The 26,282-nt window shown below is 33.4% G+C and overlaps 2 protein-coding genes across 2 annotated transcripts; both read right to left on the bottom strand.

Moving 5' to 3' along the window:
• Nucleotides 1-3,335: 3,335 nt before the first annotated feature.
• LOC141522645 (olfactory receptor 13A1-like) lies at nucleotides 3,336-4,268 on the bottom strand. The gene has a single exon (XM_074236179.1). The coding sequence runs from the start codon at nucleotides 4,266-4,268 to the stop codon at nucleotides 3,336-3,338; it is 933 nt and encodes a 310-aa protein (XP_074092280.1).
• Nucleotides 4,269-19,464: 15,196 nt separating this feature from the next.
• On the bottom strand, nucleotides 19,465-20,454 carry LOC141523076 (olfactory receptor 13A1-like). The gene has a single exon (XM_074236357.1). The coding sequence runs from the start codon at nucleotides 20,395-20,397 to the stop codon at nucleotides 19,465-19,467; it is 933 nt and encodes a 310-aa protein (XP_074092458.1). The 5' UTR covers nucleotides 20,398-20,454.
• Between the last annotated feature and the right edge of the window lie 5,828 nt (nucleotides 20,455-26,282).

Genomic DNA, 26,282 nt, shown 5'->3' with positions numbered 1-26,282 from the left:
ATTCAAAGTTATAATTACTAATTCTTTATTGTCCTACAAGTTATCTTCCCTCCATTGGTATTTCCCCCTTTTTTCACCTAATCCCTATTTCCCCGTAATTTGTTTCTGAGTACCACCACCCTCAGTGTGTTTACCCCTCTTTTATCCAACCACCCTCCTTTTCTTTCCCCTTTCCTTTTACCCCTTCTTCTTTCCCTTCCTTCTGTCAGTCCCTCCTTTCCTCCTGTGAGACCTTTCCTGTCAACCTTCCTGTCTTGAGCTGCAGATTTTGAGGCATTGTTTAAAGTTATTTATTAAAAAAATAATGTTATTTATATGGAATTCAGGTGATCTCAGGTGAATATCTGTCCTTATTCCACCATCTTGCCTGTCACTTCTCATTTTTCTACTTTATTGCCCTTTCTCTTTATAACCCTCTTATAAAATGGAGAGTGAAAGAATTATTAGATCTGTACCACTTAGGTTCACCCAACTTATCTTTGTCTTGTAACACATGATTCCATCAGAAAATGCTACCTTTGACTTGAGGTACTTTGTAGGTGTGTGTGTGCACTCAAAATTAAAATTTATTATCTTCCCCAAATGTGCTTTTCAATACTATTCATTCAGAAGACAACTTCAGATCACTGAAAAAGGCATTTATTAAAATATCAATAAAAAAGTAGGAATAAACATTTCCAGTATAAACCTGGATCACATTTTCTCACAAATACATGCACCATAATTAGGAAATATGGATGAATGTAGGAAATATGAATGAGACAGTCACTCAGTTGTGTAATATGTATAGCTTGTGCTCATATGTGTAGTGACATAAATATGTGGAACGTACTGTGACCAGGGTACTTATGTCTTGACATTTAAAATTTATTATTTAATAGACAAAGATCTAACCTATTTATAATGATTTTGAATGTATTAAATATATGAAAGTTCACTTTTATTTATCCTAACATTGTTTATTCTCCTCAGTCCTGAAAAAATGTCACTATTGATTTCTCTCTGTATAGCAGTCAAATTTTCTTCTAAAGAATTCTCTTTATAATATTTTTTCACATATTTGAATTAAGGTCATTCTTTTAGGAGAGAAATGGTCTCATTTTTTTCCTCTGTAATCCTTCTAGTCTCTTTAAAACATTCCTATATATGGCAAAATCATTTTCACACTTTTATTTTGAAAAGCACAATTTTCAAATAAAAGGAAATCTGCTATAGCACATAACAAATAGTTTCTGTTTAATTATGATCAGATGGTTTTTCCATTGAATACTTCCTCTCACTTAATTCACAAGACCAGTCAATTTGGGATCCAGTTAACTTGATTATGTGATCCAGAGAAGAAAATCAGGGAAGTAATCATGTTAATTTTAGAGGACAGATGAAGAAGCAGTGACTGGAAGTTACTAATATATAAATTTTTGATTGACATAAACCCTAAAAATACCCTAAATATTTTAACGAACTTCAAAAGAATAAAGCTCATTGAGAATCATGGTTTCCCATGGTGAAAAAGAGGAGGGAGGGAGGGAGGGAGCAAAGACTTGGTGTTTCTCTGCATTGGAAAAATTGCTTATGACCAAGTTCTGTTGGTTAATAAATTTTTAACCTTGTCAAGTCAGTTATTTGGCCATTGTATTTGAAATTAATAAATGGAACATATGAGCTCCAATATCACTCCCAAGTCTAAATATGTCATGTTTTGTTCCTCTTGACCCTTTCAGTTTAGAGGAATGGATAATGACCACTTGTATAATGGATTGAAAAAGTATTTGTCATTTAATTGGATAGGACCAGGTTTAGAAACACTAGAGCTGAGTGTGAGGAGAGGAGGAAGTTTTATCTCTTCATTTGCACTTTAGGTATATTTAGTTTATTATTAGTCCTAGGGAGTCAACATAACAGGAGATATATTGCTATAGCATGCTCTATCTTCTAGACTTAAATGAGTAATGGATTCAGTTATTTCTCCTTTGAGTTTAAGCTATAATTCAGAAGTTTGAAAATTTAGATTCTGTGATATTAACAAGTCACGGACTCTTTGACAGGGGCAGAGCTCATTTCTCTTGATTTCTGGGAATGAAACAACATAGGAAAGGATGCTGAATGCATTACTCAGCTCTACACATTTTTCTCCCCACTCTCTGGCTTCTTGTTTGAGGCAATAAGCCCTGGGTTTCTGTGCTTATATTTTCTAGGTTATAGGAAATTAGAGAAGAGGGGAAATCCTAATGAATGTAGATCTAACTTTCTTAAGGTTTCATTTCCAAAATTTTCCTTAATTTTAAGAGCATATAACAGTTTCCTTAGAATACAAGAAATTCTTTTTCAGCACCTAGAATAGAAATTAACATATGGTAGGAAATTAGTAAATGATATTTGTCATATTGATTGATTTTCCAAAAGGTTCTAGATTTCCTCTTTGTGGAACCTCCAGAGATTCAGTGATCCTTCCATTCCTTATCTTTATCATATTTTTCCAGCTTTCAGCTTATTTCACTTATTTTACTCTTGTATCTCCAGGATATAGGTTATAGAATCCTTGCTTTTCTTTCTCTCTGAAATGTTTATTCCTTTATCTGAAGGAAATCTTTAATCGCTCTATAGAGTAGTCTCCCAATTCCCTGAAACTGAGACTTTCCTGACTTCAATTTTCTACAAATGTTTGCTTGCATTTTTTTTATTTCTCCAAATTCCATTATATTTATAAATACTTTTTATGAGGAAGTGGGAGGCAAACTTATTTATGTAAGGACTTGTTAGGGAATATGCATTTCTATATCAGTTCCTTTGTTCAGTTCGATTATATTCAATTCTAATCAACTGCTAGGCTCTAGGCAAACAACTAGCTACATAAAGAAACTAATGAATTAATTCTCTCCTCAAGGAGTTCACATTTATTAAATTTGAAGAAGTTTATAAATGGTTATTTGTTTATTTTAGTTTCACTTGATTTTTCAATATAAAAGAATTTGTTTTCTCCTCCTCTCACCCACCCCTTAATTTAAGAGTAAAAAATCAAAATGGTTGTAACAAGTATTCACAGTCAAACATAATAAATTTCCTCATTGACCCTGTCGAAATATGTATTCCTCATTCTATACCTTTAATCCATCATCTCTTTGTCAGGAGGTAGGTAGCATGCTTCTTTATTAGTCCTTTGGAAGCATGGTTAATCATGGCATCGATTAGAATCCTTAAATCTATTAATTTTTGTCCCCCCATGTTGTTATTGTATATCATATTCTTCTTTTTCTGATTATTTCACTCTGCATTAATTGATACAAATCTTCCATGGTTCCTCTGAAACCATCGCTTCGGTCATTTTATGGCATCATTTAAGTTTTGAAGAAAGGAAGGATTTTTCTGAGGGCCTGTTTGACCTCTTTGTTTCTCAGAGTATAGATCAGAGGATTCAAGGTGGGGCTCAACATGGTGTATAGCACACCAGCCAGTTTACTCTTTTCTGCATTGTAGCTTGAGACTGGGCTTATGTAGGCATAGAACACAGCAGTATAATACATGGACACCACAATAAGATGAGAAGAGCAGGTGGAGAAGGCTTTCTTCTTTCCTTCTGTTGTCCTTATTTTCAGAATGCTGGAGATGATTAAAGTGTAAGAAACTAATGTCAGCACAAAGTTCAGTATCCCATAGAAGGCATCTGCCAGGACTATCATGATTGTATTCACATATGTAGGACTGCAAGAGAGCAGCAAGAGAGGGGGAACCTCACAAAAGAAATGAGTAATGACATTAGGTCCACAGAAAGACAACCGAATCATCAAACCTGTATGTATTGCAGTATTGAAGGCACAGAGGCTCCACACTCCAGATGCCAAAAGACTACAGAGTGTCTTACTCATCATAGTGCCATAATGTAGGGGATGGCAGATGGCCACATAACGGTCATAAGCCATGACAGTGAGCAGAAGCAACTCAGATGATGCAGACCAAGTGAGAAAGTAGAGTTGGGCCATGCAGCCTCCATAGGAGATGATATTCTTTTCTGAGAGCAACCCTACCAGCACTTTGGGAAGAATAGAGGAGGTGCAAATGATATCCATTGTAGCCAAATTAAATAGGAAAAAGTACATGGGACTGTGGAGGCTTGAGTTGAATATGATGGCTATGATGATCAGGGCATTGCCAGTGAGGGCTACCATATACAAGGAGAGGAAACAAATGAATAAAGGGATCCGGAGTTCAGGATGTTCAGAGAATCCTTGGAGGATGAAATGGACTGTATGCGTGTCATTAATCCAAGCCATCTGTGTGGGAGAGCTTTCTGAATGAGCCACAAGATCCTTGATCACTAAGTGTCTTCATGAACTACATAATAAAAATAATAATGATCATGATGATGAAGATAAAGACATAATATTTATATAACGCTAATATATCGTTGTGCTCACAATTATCATCTCATTTGGTCCTCACAACAATCTTGGGAAGTAGGCACTCTCACTCTCCTTATTTTATGTGTGAGGAAACTGAGACAAACAACAAATTGCCTGGGGTAACACAGATGGTATGTTTCTGAACCTGGAAATGAACTCAGATATTCATGAATCTAGGTCTGGCAGTATCCATTGGGCAATCTAATTGTCTCTGTACTATGAATATTTGGCATTTGAACTTGAAAAAGACACTAAAGATATTGATTTAGGACTAAACCAAATTTTCTTTTATATGTACCATTTTTAGGAACACTATAAAATTAGCATTTTCTAGAAATTGTAGTTGTGCTTATCTTGCTCTAGAATACCTCTAACTTCATAATGTCATGCTGAATTTTAATGTGATTTTCAGACATGCTGAGTGACACTGCTATCCTTTGAAAGACTGCATGATGGAATATTAGGCTTAAATATAGGAAAATCTACTCTCAAATCCCATTTCAGATACTTATCATCATCGTGAGCTAGGATTAGATCCTTAACATTGTTGAGCCTGAGTCTTTACAGCTCTAAAATGGGGATAATAATTATATAAGGTTATTTTGGTGTATGAAAAGTATTTTGTAAATCTTAAAATAGACTATAAATGTGAACTATCATTATCATAATATCAGAATCTCTAAGATTTTTCAGCTTCTTTTGCATTCTCCTTTTCATTCTTGCTCTGCATACTAACATATTTCCTTTTGTTCTTGGCTGCTTTCTCACTAAATAAGAAATGGAGGAGCATTTGTCCAATGACAGTTTTGTGGCATTGCACAGCCCTGGCAGTAATATATACCTATCTTTTCCTTCCCTTTCTCCCCACCACCCATACAACTTGTCCTCTGTTTGGCAGAAATATAATTCTCTAATTCTGAAGAGCACTTACAGGTCTGTGGACTATTACTAAGTCTTTCCATTTCATGTTTTTGAGAATAACTTTTAATTACATACTGTTCATACCTCTTTGATTTCTCTATTCGAGACTTAATTTACATTTATTTTGAGCAAAATATCATGTTTGGCATGGGAGGTACAAAGGCAGAATGAAATACTGTCACTGCCTTCATGATGTTCATTATCTAATGGAGAAAGTAGCATTCCAAAAGTTATTATATTTTGTGAAAATTCATAACTGCTTTATGTTTGGGTCTTTCTATTCTTAATGAGAGTAAGGACTTGCCCCTCTAAAGCAATAGGCATCTTAAGGAAAATTAGTAATAAGGAAATAAATATTTGTTTTTCTCTAGTGGAGAAATCATGTAAGACTAAACAGAGTATATTTTCTCTTTTGTCTTTTTTTAAAAAAACTTATTCATGATAACTTCTCTATAATTTAAATAACCATATGTAAAAAGGAAAAAAAGTTCAAATCTAAAAGAAAAGAATTTTAACCTATACTCATGATTTTCCTGTTTGACCCTCTAAATTGGTATTTTATCCATCTGAATTTATAATGACCAACGTATTCCTTTTAGTTCTTACATATATACATGGAAAAGAATATCAGCATATTACTGTTTTAAAACGTTTTAAAGTATCATTGTATTTTACAATGTTATTTATATAGAGCTTTAAAGTTCATAAAGGTCTTTACATAAATTATCTTATTTAAGTCTCACAACTTATGTGCTACCTGTTACTACCATATATATTGTCCTTATTTCTGTTCTCCAGATAACTACATATACGAAGCAAGAAATAATTTCCAGTTTTAAGAATTTAAAATTCTGAGTCTATGATTATATATATATATATATATATATATATATATATATATATATATACACATACACATGTTGGTTTGAACAAATTGATTAGTTTGATGAATTTCCATTTGAGTATTTGCCAAAATTTTTTATTTTCTATTTAAATGAAAATACTTGAGCCAATTATTAATAAACAATTCTCAGTAACATGAACTTTTTAAAGGACTTTCTAATCAGTGTTTATTTTCATGATAGTTTCAAGCTAATTTTGATTACATTGCCATTATATATGCCTATCACATCTATATAACAAATTATCTATTATATATATATATGTCTATATCACATCCATATCACAATATTTTTGTCCTATTTGAAAACCTTCAGTGCTACTGCTTGAGAAGAAAATAAATATCTTTAATTAGCCTGGTGTTTATGATTTTCACCACCCGAGCTCTCACCTTTCCAAACTTATTTAATAACCTTTTTTAGCCTCACTTTTCTTTTTACTAAAGGTCTTTCCCTAAAGCTCCATGATCTATGGTCAGGAATGTTGAACATGGCACTTTTTAATCAGATACTAGTCAACTATCAGGTAGTCAGATAACATAGTGGATTGAGTTCTTGGCCTGATGTCTGGAAGATTCATCTTCCTTAGTTCAAATCTGGTCTCAGACACTTTTCAATTTGTGAGATCCTGGACAAGTCACCTAACCCTGTTTTGCTTCACTTCTTCTATAAAATGAACTCCAGAAGTAAATAGCTAACCTCCTCAGTTCATTTGCCAATAAAACCCCAAAGGAGTTATGAAGAGTCAAACATGACTGAAATGATGAAACAACAAAAAGTCAACTATTAATCAATAAGCAAGAATTTATAATCATCTACTATGTGCTAAACACTGTGTTAGCTGTTCTGAGGTAGCCTCTGAAGTCCCTTCCAGTTCTTAGATTTTTATGACCTAAAAAAAAATCATCTTCTAAATAGCTTATAAAAAGAATGGGCATGGAAAAATTTGAATAATGAAGCCATTCATGGGGATATTGTCAACTATGAGAGAAGGTTTGAACAGTAATATTGTGTAGACCATAGAACCTCTGGATGACAAGTAAATTATCAAATTCAGTACCTTTACCAATTGTCCTTCATAACAATTAATGATTATATTCATGCAACCAATGACTTACTCATTGTCATACTGGAATTAAGTGTCAGAGGAAGAATATAAATCCAAGTCCTTTTCCTCCAGAGCCAATATGCCTTTCATTACACTACAGTATCTTTAAAAATATCCAAACAGGGAAAACTAAAAAATCCTTTAAAAAGAAATTAAATAAACCACCAATGTGATTTCATATAAGGAAGAAAGAATCAAGGGACTGAACACTGAAAGCACAAGATAAACCATATAGTTTATAAAACATTTCAAGGAAAGTCTAAAAGTCCTTATTATTTCAATGTGATGGTATAATTCTGCTCCCCATTAAAACAAGATAAGGAGGAAACTACAGGACAAAGAAATATTTTCCCCCAAATAAACACAAAATAAAAGCAAATAAAATGCTTTAATTTTTCATTATATGCAAATCAAATTTATAAGAAAGAATAAGATTAGAGAAATCAAATCATTTTGTCATCCAAGAAAAACCATAAATATACATAACATTTGAATGAAATATATAAATTATTAATGGCCACAAAGAGTCATATTCTTAACATCTTAGTATTAAAAATTAAAACAACTTTGTGATACTATAGTATGTGCAATGAATTGATAAAGATACTAAAATTGATAAATTCCAAATCTGTAGCTCTATGAATAGAGAGATACTCTATTATCCCTCTGTTGAACCTTTGCATTGGTGCAATCCTTTTGCACAGCAATCTGGAAATATTGAATAATATTCGTAATACTCTTCATTTCTATTGTCTTAGTTTCTATTAGGGTCATATCCTACAGATAAAATTAGAAATGAATGTTAGAGGAAGGGAGGACCACTCTGTATAGAAATTATTATATGAGCCTTATTCACAATAGCCAAAAAAAGTGGGAATAAGAAACCATGAGATCATAAGAGATAACAAATCAAACACATTATATATCTTAAGATACTCTACAAATGATGTCATATAACTTCTATATGTCCAGTGTTTTGGAAATGCTTGACGAAACTGGGACAAATAAATGCAATAAAATAATTTTAATATGAGAAATACGAAAATGAATTATATAAAGAAATCTGGTAGGATTTATATGAAATAAAACTTGTCTCTCTGTCTCTCTCTTTCTCAGTCTCTGTTTCTCTCTTCCTCTCTATCTCTGTCTCACTTTCCTTTTCTGCTGATAGTTCTAAAGGTAAGAATTAAATGTATAAAACATGGGTAGACTGAACCTCTTCCCACATAGATTGATTCAACTTCTTACATTGGGAGTCACATAATCTCTTTTTTTCCCCTTATACTGTATTCCACCCCAAACACAATCAATCAAACCATTATTTCCTGATCTAGAAGAAATCAGTCAAGTGTCTCTGGTCTGATGAGCATGTTACACAATTACACACTTGTGGGACAATGTGGAATGGATATGGATAGATAGCTTTGTTATTCTGCTCATATCAGTTGACCTTTCAGGTCTCTATGTTATTCTAAGACTATAGAGATTATACAGTAGCAAATCTGTATGTGTAGTCTTAGTCTTTGTCTATCTCTATATATCATCTTTCTCTGACTCTATTTCACTGTTTCTCTCTCTCTCCCTCCTTTGTCCATTTTCCTCCATCTCATCATCTTTCTCCATCTCCTTCCTCTTGTCTCATTGTCTCTTCTTCTCCCTCTTCTTCCCTCCCTTTCTAACTCTTCTCATGGCTTCTTTCCTTCCCCTTCTTCCTTTTTTATCTCAAATATATACATATATATATATATATATATATACATAGAATTCCTTCATACATATATTATGTATATATTAATATATTTATACACACATTATATATAATGTGTTTATATACTAAATACAATATTAATGTAATAGAACAATTTTTTGTTATGAAAAATCTTTCTTAAATCACCTTTCTTTAAGCTCAATTACAGATATGAATTGCACTTATAATTATGATGTAAATACAAGGAAGCTTATCAAAACATGATTGCAAGTATGGAAGAAAGGAAGCCATTAATGAACCAATTGATCTGGAAGTGCTTATCCAGGGAATAATTAGTTTAAAGAAGAATTACCAATTTATTGTGATAACATGGAAAAGTTTAAATAGCCTTAGATCAACCTGATTAAGAAATACATAGACTAACATTCTTTCTCCTGGAAGGAGCACAGAAACTCTTCTGCCTCTTGGCCAGCTATTTTATCTTTAGAAAATAATATATATCTTTCTCCCTAGAGATATGTAGGGAATTGACATGAATTCTTTCCACCAATAGATTGTTATGGTACTAGTGAAAAAGGACATTTTAAAATTGCAATTGATTTTTTTGAAAGATACTATCTAAAATCAATGTCAAGATTTTTAGCACAAATTAATTAATCCCTTTACTCTATAATTCAATGTATTTCCCCAAAACTTTTTATCAGAACTGACAAATACAATGTAAGCATGATATATTTCAAATTTTATTTCTTAAGATTGATAATGTATAATGACATTACAAATCAGAGTACTCAATAAATATGTAATGAATAAAGCTGCTTTCCATATTTTTTTCAAATTGATCAGTCACTAGCATTTATTAAACACCTACTATGTACTAGTCACTCTGCTTAAATACTTGGAGAATAGCAAAAAGCCCCTGCTCACAAAGTTCCCAGTCTGAGGAGACAACACACAAAGACCTATGTAAGAACCAGTTAGAAACAGTAAAAACTGGAGGTTTCAGAGTGAAGGCATTAAGATTTAATAGGTCTGGAAAGGCTTTTACAAGAAGGTTTTTATCTGAGAACTGAATCTCTAGAGCTGTGGGAAGCTAGGAGATGGAGAGAAGGATAGTGAGGGTTTAAAGTATGGAGGTCAGTCCATGAAAATATTTATTTTAAATCAATTAAAAATCATCCTTTCTTGTATCATCATTCCCACTGCAGATGCTATGTTCTGAAATCTGTTTTGGAAAGGAATTTCCCTAGAGAGTTTATTTTGAACATCGTTAGAGAAAGAAATTAATTTTTATGTGTCAATAATTCATGTCAACTACTTATCATTAAAACATCTTTGTGTCATTATTTATTTATATTAAAACCTGTTAGTAAATAGATCTACCCCACAATGGTATGGACTGCCCAGGAGCTAGTGAGTTTTTCATTACTGGAGATCTTCAACTGGAAGGTGGATGATCAGAATCTTTCAGAAATGATACAGAAAGTTTTCCTGATTCACCTGTGATGGAATTGGGTGACCTCTGGTGATCTTTTCCCTAACTTTGGCAATTCTGTAATTCAATGACAATGATAAATGCTTACCTTTGTCTTTAAGGAATTTGCGGTTCTTCCACAGATGACTTCTGATTAATCTATAAACCTATGTTTTATTGTCATGAGAAGGATATTATTATTTTGAGCTATTTCAGAAATAGGAAGTAGGATCAGAATATTTGGTGACTTACCATTAAATCTTCAGAGTCGGAAAGGAGTTTATACCAGTCTAACAATTTTATGGATGAAGAAAGTGAGGTCCAAGGAGAGTTCTGATGATAGGATTACATGCTAATTATTCAGAGGACTAATATTAGATCTGAGGTTTTCTGATACACAAGCTAGAACTTTTCTTTCATTGTCCATTTCTTTCATAGAAATCGAACCCGGGGCATCAGCAGCTCAGGAAATAAGAAAATAGCCCCCAAAATTGTGATTTGCCAACTTTTTGTTGACATTGAAGTCTGAAATGAAAACCCCAAATTCAAAATTCTCTTGAGTTTTCCTGTTTAGGTCTATTATTTGCATTTAAACTTGGCTATTTTGCTTTCATTTCCATATGGCTCCTAAATCAATTTAAATCAGTTTACAGTGGTCAAACTGGTAGAATTAAATGCTCTCTGACACATAAAAATTGATTTATTAAATTTCAGAAATTAAATGTGCTGGGATGGTAAATCACATATACTCCCCAAGAATGAATCTAGACAGATAAACTCACATGCACCTCTGAATAAGTCTTCTCCATATTTCTGGATTGTTGAGAACCTTTCTTAATAACCATCAACGTAGATATAGTTCTAAGTAAATTTCAGTGTCATGTCATCTCTACTTTGAGAATAGTCCAAATAGGACATATATGATATTGCCAACTCATATTTAAGCATTTTTTCCCCCTGAATCTGTGGTTCATCTGTGACAGATTTCTCCACCCTCAGTGAAGACACTTGGGAGAACTGTCCAATATTTCTTCCTCTAAGTGGGCCCTAAAGGAGTAATTAAAGGAAGCAGAATTTGTGCTGGGCCATATGCCATAAACTTGGCACTCCTGAAAGTCTTATGTGCCAAATCTCCCTAAATGACCCTTGAGAAAGAGAGATGCACAGACCTCTTTGCCTGTTTTCATCTGCTTTTGTCTCACCATTGTTAGAGTTGTCTAATTGTCATTCCAAAGTCCTAGACAATTTATTTTGTGTTTTCAGAGTTGCTGTTTAGTACATAAATTCACATTATCATCCCTTATTTTCCTATGTAAAATCTATAATACAGTCAGTCCAATTTACTTATGGTTTTCCAAACACATTGTGGTCATTCACACCTCTATGTCATTGGTATGGGTTGTATATTGTGTCCTTTGTTTGTAGTTGTTGTAATGTTCCCTTGTGGTTGCTCACCCATCTACTGAAATTCAAGGTCATACTCACACTTCTGCCTTCTCCTTCAAGCTTCACTTGACTGTATACTAACACGTAAGCAGAAATTTATGAACAATAAACAGGGTTTAGAATTGAATGATGGATCATAGATGGATTATATTTTTAAAATTGTATAAGACTAATAATGCCTAATCTCTTCCTGAAAAAAAATGATTCTAGCAAGCATATTCATCCAGTGGTACTATGCATATGGAAGTTACATTGTACAATTCACTTTCAGAGAAACTAAAATGGAGAGATCTACCAATGACATAATGGACATGCAAGCAAAAGGTGGAGGGAATGATATGGAAAAATAGAACATCAAAGAAAGTGGTCTACCAAGTTTTGATTCAAGTAATAAAAAGTGATTAAAAAGTGATTATTTATTGAATTGGAAGTCACATAAATATCAATCTATAGAAAGCTCCATGACATTTTTATTGAACACAGGCAGGATTTGAAGAACATGAAAAGAAGTTGTATAGAATTTGGTGTGATCCTGTTGTGATTTTCATCATTGACAACAGTTCCATACTAATAAGCTGACAGAGTTGTTGAAGTATTAAAAATCCAAATTATGGAAAACTTCGGTCTATCCTGAGGTCTTAAATCTGTTTATTGACACTGGGAAGTTTTCCTTTGGAAAGTATTTATTCATCCATCTAGCCATGCATTCATCCATTCATCCATCCATCCATCCATTCATCAATCCAATCATCTTTTAGTACCTTAAAAACTACAAGAATTATGACATCAATACCAGCCTCTTGATTTTGAATATAAGATAATTTAAGATCAAAACTGTTAAGTGACTTTGCAAAAAATCATACATATAGTAAGCAATTGCATTGAGATTTGTATCTAGGTATTTCACCTCCCAATATAGGAATGTTTAATTCAGTACATTTACATCCAAGGCTATAATTATTGAATCTGATGCATCATGAGTAGTTTGATGAATAAAACAAAAACACTGTGATATGGTAAATCTGGAGACAGAGGAATGATGTTTAATCCCAGTTTTCTCCTATAACCTGGTAAATTCCTTAAGTCATTTGTGAAGTGACTTAAACCTGTCCAGCTTCATTTCCTTCCTGAACATGTTTCTGGCTCTGTGGGCTTCAGATCCATGATTCCTTCTGCAGCTGCATATGGCTTTTGTGACTCTTCTGGGTCTTCCTTCTTTCCTTGAAGTTTCCTCACTATGGAATATCCCTTTGAATGTCCATCCTCTTTTCTCATTGATGAATTCTTCCTGGAGATTCTATTTTGTGAAGGGATCTAGATTGTCTTGTTTTCATTCCCCTCCCAACCCTGTTCCTGATTTTTCTGAACTTCATCCATCCTTCCAATACCCCTGAGTTCAAGCTTTCCAACTCTCTTTTGTTAACTGTCTTCCCTGATTTTATTGTAAACTCCCTGAGGTCAGGTTTGTCTTTCTGGTTTATATTTGCAATCCCAACATTCAGTACAATGTCATCATTTTAAAGGTGTAGTCATCTAGATTTCAGAGCTGGAAGTCTATTCTCTTGGTAGCCTTTCCTCTGGTTGGTTAGAGAGTTTCCACACCTTCCTCTTCCTTAAGGCCTCCATGAATGAACTCAGTGAGTCCTTCCAGGACAAGGTCAGAAAGAACTTTGTGTGAGTCTTATTGATGCTACCAGCCTGACCTCAGAAGAGATAGATCAGAAGAGTAACAGGGTCTCCCAGGAGGCCAAGGCTGAAGACCCTGAGCTCCACAGTCTGGAAAAAAAAACATATTTAACAATGACTAGAATGAAGGACTTATCATTACTTCCACCAGAAGCCAAGAAGATAAAGATAGAAGAGGTAAGCACAAAGTAGATGAAGATGAAATCAGAAGATGGTTTCCTCCTCTTCTGAAGAAGAACTAAACTTGTAGGAAATGTACCACTGATCAGCATTTTCGAAGGCCACTATTAAATAATTTATCCAGGCTTTTACTGGAGCCTCATTATCTCACAGTGACACCATCGTTATATCAGACATATCCTAGTATTCATTGAGGAAGTAGTAAAAAAAACTTTGGATGCATGTGAGAAGTGGGGAAAGCTGTCACCATTACTGTCCAAGCACATGCAAAAAGCTATTTGAAGGCTTAAGACAAGGGGCCAGATCCCTAATTACAAGCACCGAAAAGTCCTATTTCACCAGATCTACCAAGATTTCCAAGCTGTATTACTGAATGTGGAAGGAATAACTCCCATATTTCCTCCCACTGAGGTGTTGTGGACCATTGCTCAAATATCCCAGTCCACTAAGCACACCTACCCCTGCCCCCAATCTTCAAGTTCAAAGTTAACTGAGAAACCAAGTGATTTTTATATTTGACTCCTATTGATCTAAATTCATTAGTTCAAGTGGTGAAAGTCAACCACTGTATCTTGGGACTTTGTCAGTCTGACTTTTGTCTTTTTATTAGAGGATGATTTTTCTAGGAGAGAGTAAAGCTGATGACTTTTGTACAGTCCTACCGCACTCAAACTTAATTCATTGATAAGTCAAGATATCATCCTTTTGATCCTTGATCGTCTTCAAGAATGAAGGATAAACAAGTAAACAGGAATTGTATATGCGATCTCCACAAAGAGAAAAGGACTTCCAGAGCAGGTGATGTGAGTTAAACTGTCACAGATATTCCTTATTCACATACCTCACTATTATTCTGGTCTAAATTTAAGCCTATTCCCCTCAAAATTGTGTGCATTTTTGGGAAGGAGTGAACTAGGTTCTAGGAGGAGGTTTTGTTTTAATTGTCTACCATATTATTTGCTAGTGATAAGATCATCCTGACAAACAGAAGAGAAATTGGGAAATTCTACTATTTCTTTTCTCCTCCCACCCCTCTCACCTCCCACTACTCCTCTCTCTTCCTCTTCCTCCCATTCCTCTGCTTCCTCCTCTTTCTCCTTTCTCTTTTTCTCACCCTTCTCCTGTCTCCTGTTTTTTTCCCTTCTCCTTCCCTCTTTTTTTCTTCTTCCTTGTCCTCCCTCTCCCTATCTTTCTCTTTCCCCTCTACTGACCTCAGAGCAACTTTTCACATGCAGAAATGACAAGAGAACAGGAAACTTCACAAATCCCTGTTATCAATCTAAAAGTTTTAGTCAATGTAAAAACTATAATTGTGTCTCATGTTTTTTTATTTCTTTAAAATCATTCAAAATAGAGAACATATAAATAACAAAAATATTTGTGTTTTTAATAATTACTAAGATATAGTCACACTTGAGAATGTGAGGAGAAAGCAGACCAATGAATTGATTTTTAATTTTGCAGATAGAAGAAAAGAGTAAGGTAACAAGTTAAGATAAGGTTACAAGACTGGAAGGATGGTGATTTGTTATGTTCCTGTTAGACTAGCTACTCAGGAAGTGTTAGGTTCCTGCCGACTAGCTTATCCTTACCCAGGCGAATGTTGAAGGGGCGGGAGACAAGGACGGAAAGTTCTCCAAGATCTCCAAGGTCTACATTTACTTACCAGAATACAAGTGCTTAAATATCCTCCCCAGTCCCTGATCCATTCCCACTCCCATGGCACTCAGTAAAATAGCATTCTGGTGCTCAAGGACACCAGGTGATGAAGGTTTACAATACTATTACACACAACAGTTTCAAACAGCATTTCCTCAAGAGAATTAGGGATTGGGGTAGGTAGGTGAGGCAGTCAAAAGAACAGTGGCCCTGAAGTCAGGAGGACCTGAGTTCAAATCTGACCTTAGACACTTAATAATTACTTCACTGTTTGACCTTGGGCAAGTCACAACCCCATTACCTTGCAAAAACAACAAAAAAGAGAGAGAAATAGAGAAATTCAAGAGAATAAAGTGATCAACAGCAACAAAAGTTGCAAAGATACCAAGAAGATTGAGAATGGAGAATAGGTTATTAGAGAACCCATGTAGAAAGAATTTAATTTCATTTATTTAAAAAATGTTGCTCTCTTTTACATTCTTTATTATTAAAAAGGGAAGAATCAGTGCTTAGAGAACTCTTCTAGTTAGAATCCATGTGTCCTGTTTTATGATCTTAATTAACACAAAAGGAATCTGATGTTCATATGTCACAGGCTGGCATATGTTCTTCTCATATTATGTACTTTGGCATTAAAATTTGTCAGTCTAATTACTAGTGATTAGCCTGGCCTTAGTGACCAAAAGTACCTGGCCTCAGAAATTTGTTTAGCTCTTCCATCTTTTTGGCAAAAAGGAGCTGGAGAAGTACAAGATCTCTCTGGTTTTCAGCAACTTAGCAATCTTCTACAAACTTTGTTCTGTTCCTTTTTCTGACTAAGCCATCTTAGTCTGAGGAAGTAGGAATTAATGGGTATTTACTACACCAGAATCCCATTGAGATTCAACCTGTTAGATCTTCTGGTTGGTACTGTTATCAGAGGATCTGAATTCAGAGATTGAGGAAACACTAAGATGACCAAATCTTTAATATATTAGTGAAAACTCAATTTTATTAATGTCACAGAAAAAAAAAAAAAACTAAATGGGAGAGCTTAACTTTCAATGGCAGGGAAGGCCCAGCAAGATCATAATGAAATAGCTGACTCTACCAGAAGCATTATGAGCTCAATCCTTGTGGAAGTTTCACCAAACTTGAAACAAAGTTTGCATGACAACTTATTGTAAGGGAATTTAAAAAAAAAACAATCAATGTGATATATTGACTCTGAAATTCCTTAGAATTCTAAAATAATCTGTTTCTCTAATAGAAGCCCAAGATCTTGAATTCAATGCTTGCTCTACTGGTTATACAACTTTAGGCAATTCACTTAACCTCTATGGATGACCTCAGCAGTAAAGTGATAGGGTAGAGAAGATAACTCTTAATGGTCCGTTCCATGTTAAATCCATGATCCAAAGTATCACTGACTCAATGAGTTGGAAGGACAGTGATCTTCTCCAATATTAATGTAATTGACAGGGAGATATTTTATTCTTTGATGGAAACTAAGTTACTTTTAAAGTAATGATGTGGAAAGACTAATGTTCCAACAGTCTGGGGTTTTATGGGAATATGTGGAAAATAGAATGGATATTCTAAAGGCATAAGGAAATGGACTGAATTTTGGTGGTAGTATTTAGACTTGAATTTGAAAGGAACAAATGTGTATTTTTGGAATGGGGTTATGCATTTGAATGATAGCACAGCTTGTGCTTCAGGCAGAATTATAGGATAGCTAGAATTGAGGACACATTGGAGAGATTTTGCTATGGCAATTGATGATCAAAGATTTATCAGTAGTCTTTCCAAGAGCTGATAGAAAATTTAGAGCCTCGGGATTGAGTGTCCTGAACTCCATAAGGTTGCCACTTTGGATGTGTCATGATGCCTTGATGGAAAGCATGGCATTAATTCTCTTTTCCTAGGCTTTTCAACACCAGATAAAGCATGAATAAAGGATTGCTGAATGAATACATAGTTACCATTCAAAAATAACTCCAGCTAAGGGCCTTGTGCTCAGCAGAGAAAACAGATATTGAATCTGTACTCTATGATTCTGGTTCCTAATATTCAGTAAGGTTTCTTTTTTTTTTACTTTTTTTAATCTTAATTAATTAATTTTACAATTATATGTAAATATTTTTTCATCATTTTTGTAGTTTTTATTGCTTTTATCCTATCCTTCCCCCTTCCTAAGATGGCAATTAATATGATATCATTTATACAAGCACAATCATTTTACATATATTTCCATATTAGTCATGCTATGAAGGAAGAATAAGAACAAAAGGGAAAAACCATGAGATATAAAAAAACAAAAAGCAAATTTTAAATAGTGAACATAGCTGATTTTATCTGCATTCAGACTCCACAGTTGTTTCTCTGGGGGTGGATGACATTTTCCATCATAAGTCTTTTAGAAATGTCTTTGATCACTTCATTGCTGAGAGGAGTTAAGTCTATCATGGTAGTTCATTATACAGTGTTTCTATTAATTTGTACCCTGGTTCTGCACTCTTCATTGAGTATCATTTAGTGCAAGTGCTTCCAGGTTTTTCTAAACTCTGCCTGATCTCCATTTCTTAGAAAACAATAATATTTCATAAGGTTTCTTTTCAAAATGTTCTTCCCGATTGAAGGAACTTGAGAAACATTCTTCCTTACAACACTTATCTCTTTTTACAAAAAGAAGTCTGGCATTATGATAAAATGGCATTTTACAGTTTAAAAAGTCCTAGGATTAGTCCTTGCCATACATGAGAAAGTAGCTCTTATATACAATACCTCAAAAATGATCAATCAACTTTTCTTGAAGACCTTCAGTGTGGGAATCCACAGTTTTCCAAGGCAGTATATTATCCTCTTTTTGGTAAATTTTCTGTTAGCATCTTTTTCCCTTAAAAAAAACACCTAAACTTGCTTCTTTTGAAACATTTTGCACAATGCCCCTTATGGGTCCTTTTAGGTCAGAGAGGTTAAATCTAATTTTTCACAGACAGGAGAGAGAGATGATCACTATATGAATCCTGAACTGTCTCTATTTTCAGGATATATCTCTCTCCTTACTTCAATGAAACTCTATAAGGCATAGATTTAGATTTTTATTCTCCCTGGCATCTTACTGTGGAAGTTCTTTTGAAATGTCTATCCTAAACTATTACTTTCTCTCTTCCTTCTAATGATCTCATTTGTATAATGCAAAACAGCAAGAGTGGGTAATAATCATTTTCTTAGAAAACTATTGGAGGTTTTTCTGCTTTGTGTTGGTCACAGCTACAGACCTGTAGGGACAGTTTTTTGTTATCAGTTTTAAAACTAGTCAATTGATTACCCCTTAGTAAGGAGACACCAGAAGCCACTACCCCTTTCTGATTCTTTCTAAATAATCTTTCTTGCCAGATTCTGTGTTTTTCCTTTATCATTTCATGAAGGGAAAGTAGATCTTTCTTCTTCAGAGAAGTTTTCTCATCACTCCTCAAGAAGATCTAAATTTTTATCTTTATGTGTTTAGTTAATCTTTTTTATCCTTTTGTGTTTCATTTTTCTTCCTTTGAGCATAGTGACAAAGATCCATTTTCTTTATATCCCTTCTATACATTTTTTTTCTCAAACTGCTTCATATATATCAATAACATATCCCTCAAGAGAGCCTTCTACTTTGCCTTCTTTCTATCACTTTCCTCTAAACAGATTTTCCTTCCATCTGCATACTCTGATTATTTTTCCTTATGTTTTTATTTTTTTAAGTTCTGGTTATTTTCTTTCAAGGATTACTCCATTCCCTCTGTTGACCTAGAGGGCAGAATTCCATGCTTCCATAGTGTGGTCTTTCCTTTTTCTTATTTCCCACAATAGTGTGCTTATTCTTCTCTATTCTCCACCTCTAAATATCATTTTTATATAGCTAAACATATTTGTCAGAAATGATAAGAGGCAGAAATTTATATATTACATATATAGAAAAGTCAATTGTCAAATATCTATTTTTCCAAGTTCTATAGCAATTAATTTTTATAGAAAGTAAAAAGTTTTCTGAGGGCCTGTTTAACCTCCTTGTTCCTCAGAGTATAGATCAGGGGATTCAAGGTGGGGCTCAGTACAGAATAGAGAACACCAGCCAATTTACTCCTCTCTGGGTTATAACTTGCAACTGGGCTAATGTAAGCATAGAACACAGCAGTATAATACATGGATGCCACAATGAGATGGGAAGAGCAGGTAGAGAAGGCTTTCTTCTTGCCCTCTGCTGACCTGATTTTAAGAATGCTAGAGATAATAAAACCATAGGACACCAATGTCAGTAGGAAATTAAATACTCCATAAAAGGCATCTGCCAAGACGGTCATGACACTGTTTATGTAGGTGGAGGTACAAGAAAGCAACAAGAGAGGGGGAATCTCACAGAAGAAATGAGTAACCACATTGGATCCACAGAAGGACAGTCGCATCATTAGACCAGTATGTATAGAGGAATTGAAGGCACAGATTCCCCACACTCCAGCTGCCAACACACTACAGAGAGTCTTGCTCATCATGGTACTGTAATGTAGGGGGTGGCAGATGGCTACATATCTGTCATAGGCCATTGCTGTGAAAAGGAGTAACTCAGATGATAGGGCCCAAGTGAGGAAGTACAATTGGGCCAAACAGCCCCCATAAGAGATGATGTTCTCCTCTGAGAGCAACCCCTCCAGCACTTTGGGCAGGATAGAGGAGGTACAAATGATGTCCATTATGGCCAAATTGAATAAGAAAAAGTACATGGGGCTATGCAGATTTGTATTAAGCATAATGGCTATGATTATAAGGACATTGCCTGTGAGGGCGACCATGTACAAGAAGAGGAAACTGCTGAATAAGGGGATCCGGAGCTCAGGGTGCTCAGAGAAGCCTTGGAGAATAAACTCAGTCACCTGTGTCTGATTTCTTTTGGCCATTTGGCTGGGAGTTTTCTCTTGATCATACAGGAGACTCTCAGACTGAAGGTAGTTGCATATGCTAAATATAAAAAATAAATTAAAAAAATAAATTAAAGGTTTTGATTAATGACTAATATAGGTTTTCTTAATAAATGATAATTTCAGCAATAACTTTATTTTATCACTAACCTATCTTTGTAATGTGGATATTAAATAGAAACTAATTTCCTTCCATGCTTTCCAGTTATTTTTAAGTCACGTTTGACTCTTCAAAACTATTTTGGATTTTCTTGGCAAAAAACTGGAGTGATTTTCCATTTCTTCCTTTAACTCATGTTACATATAAGGAAACTCTGGCAAACAATGTTAAGTAAAATTTCCAGGGTTAAATAGGTAGAAAGTGTTTGAGGCCATATTTGAACCCAGGAAGATGATGAGTCTTCCTGACTCCATTCCCAGTGCCTTATTCACTGTGCCACCTAGTTGCCTTACTTCATGCTTCTTGTCCCTTGGGAGAATGCATGATTGAGTGGAAGAATGATTGAACTTGGAGTCAACAAAATCTGGCTTCAAATTCTGTCTCAGATTGTTACAATTTAGTCACTCTGGACAAGCCACTTAATTTTACCTCCCTCAACTTCATTTATAAAAATGGCATTTTCCTTATAGGGAAGTTCTAGAGGCCACAGAACTGAATTCATTTCAGTAGCCTGGCATACCTTTAAATATATATTTACTAACACATTTTTCCTTTTGTTCATATACATTTTATAAACAAAACAAGGTTAGAAGGGCAATCAATAGAATCATTGTTTTATAACTTTAGTCATCACTGTGAACTTCCTCCTGGAGCCTCATTTTCTCTCAGTTTAGGCCTGTTTTCAACAGCATGTCTTCTTCTCCTGCAAGTCTAATAAGACAGGTTAAAATGTCATGAGCAAAAATTAATTCTTTCTATTTATTTTTAAAATTCTATTTAGCCTTAAGAAAATATTTCTTCAACATGTCTATTAATAGCCGAGATCAGTTTGGGGAAAAAATTTCAGAGGAGGCAAATTTTATAATTCTTCAGAATTGAAGTGAGAATTTATTCAAGAGGATATAGTATATGCAGACATTAAATTTTCCAGGATGCAGTAATTTCCCTCGGTAATTTCTGTAGCTGCACCTTCAAAACAAAACAAAGTCTTATTTATGGAAGTACAGATTTCAGTATTTTGTTTCACCACTAAATTTTCCTTTTGCTTATTTGAATTTAACAACTAATGATGCTTGAAGGTGGCAGAGGCAAAGGATTCCATGAATCATTTTAAAGTCCATTTCTAAAACCAATGGAAAGGTTAAAAAGAATCAGAGCTACTACAAATTTATAATTAAAGAAGTAGAAATAAGCTAGAGAAATTACACCATAAAAAACAATATTTCACATTAATAGAACTGGAGGCAGAAATAAAAAAAGTTGACTATCACAATGAAAACAGTGGTATCAGAAATAAAGATAGAATCTTCTCAAACCACAATAGAATGGATAATACATATGCTGAAGGAATTTAAGGAAGGAAATAGATTAGCAAATAATATTACAAGATATAGATGTTGGTACAATAGAATATTCTTAAAATGATAAGATTTAATTGTTTTCAAATATCTAGAGGCAGTGTAAATAAGATGATATGTCTGAGTACTAAATATGACTATATTATGAGACAGAACAAAGAAAGTGAGAAAACCCAGACAATAGTTTAAACAGAAATAGAAACTATGACATGAAGTAAATCTTGAAGAAAATTCTAGAAAAGTGTAAGAATCATGAGATATTTCAAAAACTATAATGAAGAAGTCTGTCATTCTATTCTCTATTTTTAAAAAAATGTACAATGAAATTTCTTGAAAACAATGAAAATTAAAACAAATTTGGAAATAAAAGAATTTGCAGAACATCAACAGGGAGGGACCCTAAGTTCATTTCATTTATCAATATCTTAACTCTGTTTCGACATTGCACTAAAAATGTAAAGATCCTATAACAATCAGAGTCTAATATCACAAAACTAAAATTACTAGCTGAATAATAAACGGTAATTGAAAAGCAAAGCTAAATGACATAAGACTTTGGAATATGACATACAGAATCTGAAATGTTGAGAATAAACAAGGGCTTTTAGTCAGGTTCATAAAATACAAATAACAATAATGTTCAGGCTGATATAGTTGAATTAAGAGTATAATTTATAATGATGAGCTGGACTTAAATCCAAGTTTTGTCACAAAATATTTGTCTTATTTTGAGGAAGTCACTAAATCAGTTCTGACTTGATTTTTCTCATTATAAAATGAATAAATAAAATAGATACTCATTTCTGCTTTACATTTATGTTCCATGGAAGAGGAGGGAGGAATGTTCAAGTTCATCTGAAAAATGGCTGGGAATTTCAGTGAATTGTAATGTAAATGCCAGTTAATAACATCATAAAGCAGTAAGAATACTCACTTAAACTTAGGCTGAAGAGTATTCTTTTTATAACTCCATAAGTTATTGAACTACAACAGCTACTCAAAATCATAGCTGTGAAGGACAATTTCTTAAAGCACCTAATTTTGTGGTCCATCTTCATTCCTACGTCTGAACTATCATTGATAGCCAAGTTAAAAGCTACTCCTATTTGGAGCAATTTCTTAATGGATTTCTGATAGTTATTCAAACTTTTCAATATTCAACTCTTGCTTTCACAAAATAATTTTTGGATTTCTGTTAAGCTAATTTCCTCCACTTCTCAGAGTTACTCGGTTTGAAATATAACTTCATAGGATTCCTTCCCTAAAAAACTGAATTTGAAGATCCTTTATTAGAAAGAATCCACCTGCCCTTCGGTCCTTTCCACTATTGAATAGTTCTAATTATTTGGCAATTTTTCTTTTCATGACTTTACTTTCTTAAATCTGCCTCTCTTCAATTTCTAGCCAGTGCTTTTATTTCTTGATCTCTAGCTCCAAATAGAAGAAATGAAACATCTTCAGAGTAATGCAAGATCTAAATGAAAAATAGCATTCCCTCCTAAAGAGCACCTAGTAGTTCTCATTTTTCTACAGTCCTTGCTAAAATACCTCCCCTGGAATTATACACAATATTGTAATGACTATTAGGAATATATTTAGGAATGTATTTAATATTTTAATTGCTTACTGAAGAAAGACTCAAATTAAGTATTCTTCAGGTAAATATATAAAGTCATAAATCACAGAAGACAAAACTTAAACTAAGAATTTTGAAAAATAAAATATTAGGATAAGCTTTTCCATTTCTAATGGGTTATTAGCAGTGGTAAACATTTGTGGACCTAATTATATAGTGACTAAATTTAAACGGATTTAGTTACTAATTTTTAAAAATTGGATAGAATGAAACAAAAGGAACATTTCAATTAAAGAACTTTATTTAAATAAAAGATACAGAAGAATAAAGCTATAGAATGAAAGAAATTAAATTTAATAGACCTCTACAAAGAAGTGACCAGAAAACCACAAAAATGCATTGAAAATTAGGACATATTGATCATTTGCTAGAACATGAAGCTCTTGAGGAAGATGAAATGTATTAGAACTAGGACCCAAGTTATTCTGCCCATAATATAAACTTTCCACGTTGTCTCACTACAGTATTATGTATAATATAATTTTTTCTTTATTTTGTATATTTGAATATACTTTAGCTGGAATTACTAACTATATAATTAAAATAACAAAAATATCTGACAATTCATGCAAAAATTTCACTTTTTAATTTACTACATCAAATCTTTTTTAAAGATGATCATCTTTTTATTATGATTCATCTACAGTTTGAAATCTATGCTAAATAGATGGGGCTAGGTTGTAGATTTTATTCACATAGGGGATTTCAAGTAAAAGAATTTCCTTTACCAATTCAGACTAGCATCTTCTTTGCCCTTCAGGGAATTATGTATCAGAGGCACTTTTTTTAAAACAGAGACTAGCTCTATAGCTACAATTTACAGTTCCAATTTATAATTTCATTATGAATAGGAAATTGCAAATTGGCAAATTATAAACTGACAAAAAATAAATGAAAAATCACTACTGAATATATATAAAAGAACAGGGGTTATGTTTTCCAATTTTGCTTCATTTTAATAATATAAAAGAATTTAAAAATGAAATTTATGCATTTTGACCCCAAGGACACATACACACACACACACACACACACACACACACATATATACATGTATATACATATATTATCTAGCTAAAGATATATAAATATAAATATATATATACACCTATCCAAATAAGGAGTATATATATATATATATATACATATATATATATATATATATATGTGTTATATAAATATATAAGGGGCAACTAGGTGGTGAAGTGGATAAAACACTGGCCTTGGAGTCAGGAGTACCTAATTTCAAATCCTTCCTCAGACACTTAATAATTACCTAGCCATGTGGTCTTGGGCAAGCCACTTAACCCCTCAACCCCATTGCCTTGCAAAAACTAAATATATATATATATATATATATATATATATATATATATATATATATATATATATATATCATATACCTTCCCTAAAAACAGTATTTATGAGCCATTGTAACAGACCATATCAATTTCTAGTTACATATTTTGTCAAATTACAATTGCATTTTTATTAGAAAGGCTGAAAAAACATATAAAAATAGAGCTTTAGTCAAACAAAAACATGCAATGAAAAGGTAGAAGCAAAAGAAGCAATGTTTTGTTTCCCACATTATTTTAGGTAATTTCCTATGAGAATTTTCAACTGTAAAGTTATTTCATGTTCATCTTGTTTCTACCCTCTAGGGGAAGTCCTTTTGGTTTTCTGTTTTTGAGTAGGAAGTGACATTTCATTATACCCCTTTATACACATTTTTTATGCTTTTTATAATATGAGGAAAATTATCCTTGCCAAATTTTCTGAAAATAGAAAGAACTGCTTGTATGTAGTGATATCTCTATAATTAGTGGTCTTTAAATGGAAGCTGAATAGCAGTTGAGAGAAGGAATTGTCTGGGTTCATAGGATCATTGATATATGGATATGGAAATATCCTGGGAAAGCATTTAGATCAACTGCTTCATTTTAAATTTAAGAAAACTGAACCCAAGAAATACAGTGATTAGTGAGGAATTTAATGTCAGATTCCAAATGTCCTGACCTCTCAGGAATAAAATTTCTAACGAAGCACAATAGATTTATACTGTCACATCGCATCCAGGAAAACATGAAGCTAGAAAAAAATTGGCTTTCCCACTATTTCTTTCTGTTAGAATCTGAAATAAACCCCTGTGATATAAATTGGTCTTGGTTTTTTTATTTGACTGCATTTATTGATGAAACATATTTGCAATTCCATAAAATTTAATATAATTTGAAACAAATACTTGAAAGTATTTTACATTAACATTGTGATTATTTAAAATCTTAGCCTCATGCTATTTCTCTATGTTTTTATAATAGGAATCTTGACAGGATAATTCATATTTACCTTTGAATACTATTCTTGAATGTTTCTGAACCTTTGGTATCCCTCCTCAGTTAGTGACAAAAGCATAAATTTCTGTGGAACAAAACAAACGTTATAGGAGCTCTACTCTACTTAGATCCTATAAGCACAGACAGCACAATGAGTACTCTCAACTAATATTTAGACAAATTTCATCTTCAATTTGTAATGGTCTGTGGAAAGATTCTCTATCCTGTGTGGCGGACATTTGGGAAAACTGTCCAATGTTTCATGCTGTAAGTGGTCCCTAAAGGAGTAATTAAATTAAATGTTACCTTTGTTAGGGTCTATGACATTAGCTGTATTCAAGGGAAGACCCATATTTGCTCCTTAGTTAGCCTTG

The sequence above is a fragment of the Macrotis lagotis genome, chromosome 4 (genome assembly GCF_037893015.1).
Source record: "Macrotis lagotis isolate mMagLag1 chromosome 4, bilby.v1.9.chrom.fasta, whole genome shotgun sequence".
Lineage (NCBI taxonomy): Eukaryota > Metazoa > Chordata > Mammalia > Peramelemorphia > Peramelidae > Macrotis > Macrotis lagotis.
The sequence above is the reverse complement of the archived record's forward strand: the minus strand, read 5'-3'. Positions and strand labels throughout refer to the sequence as shown.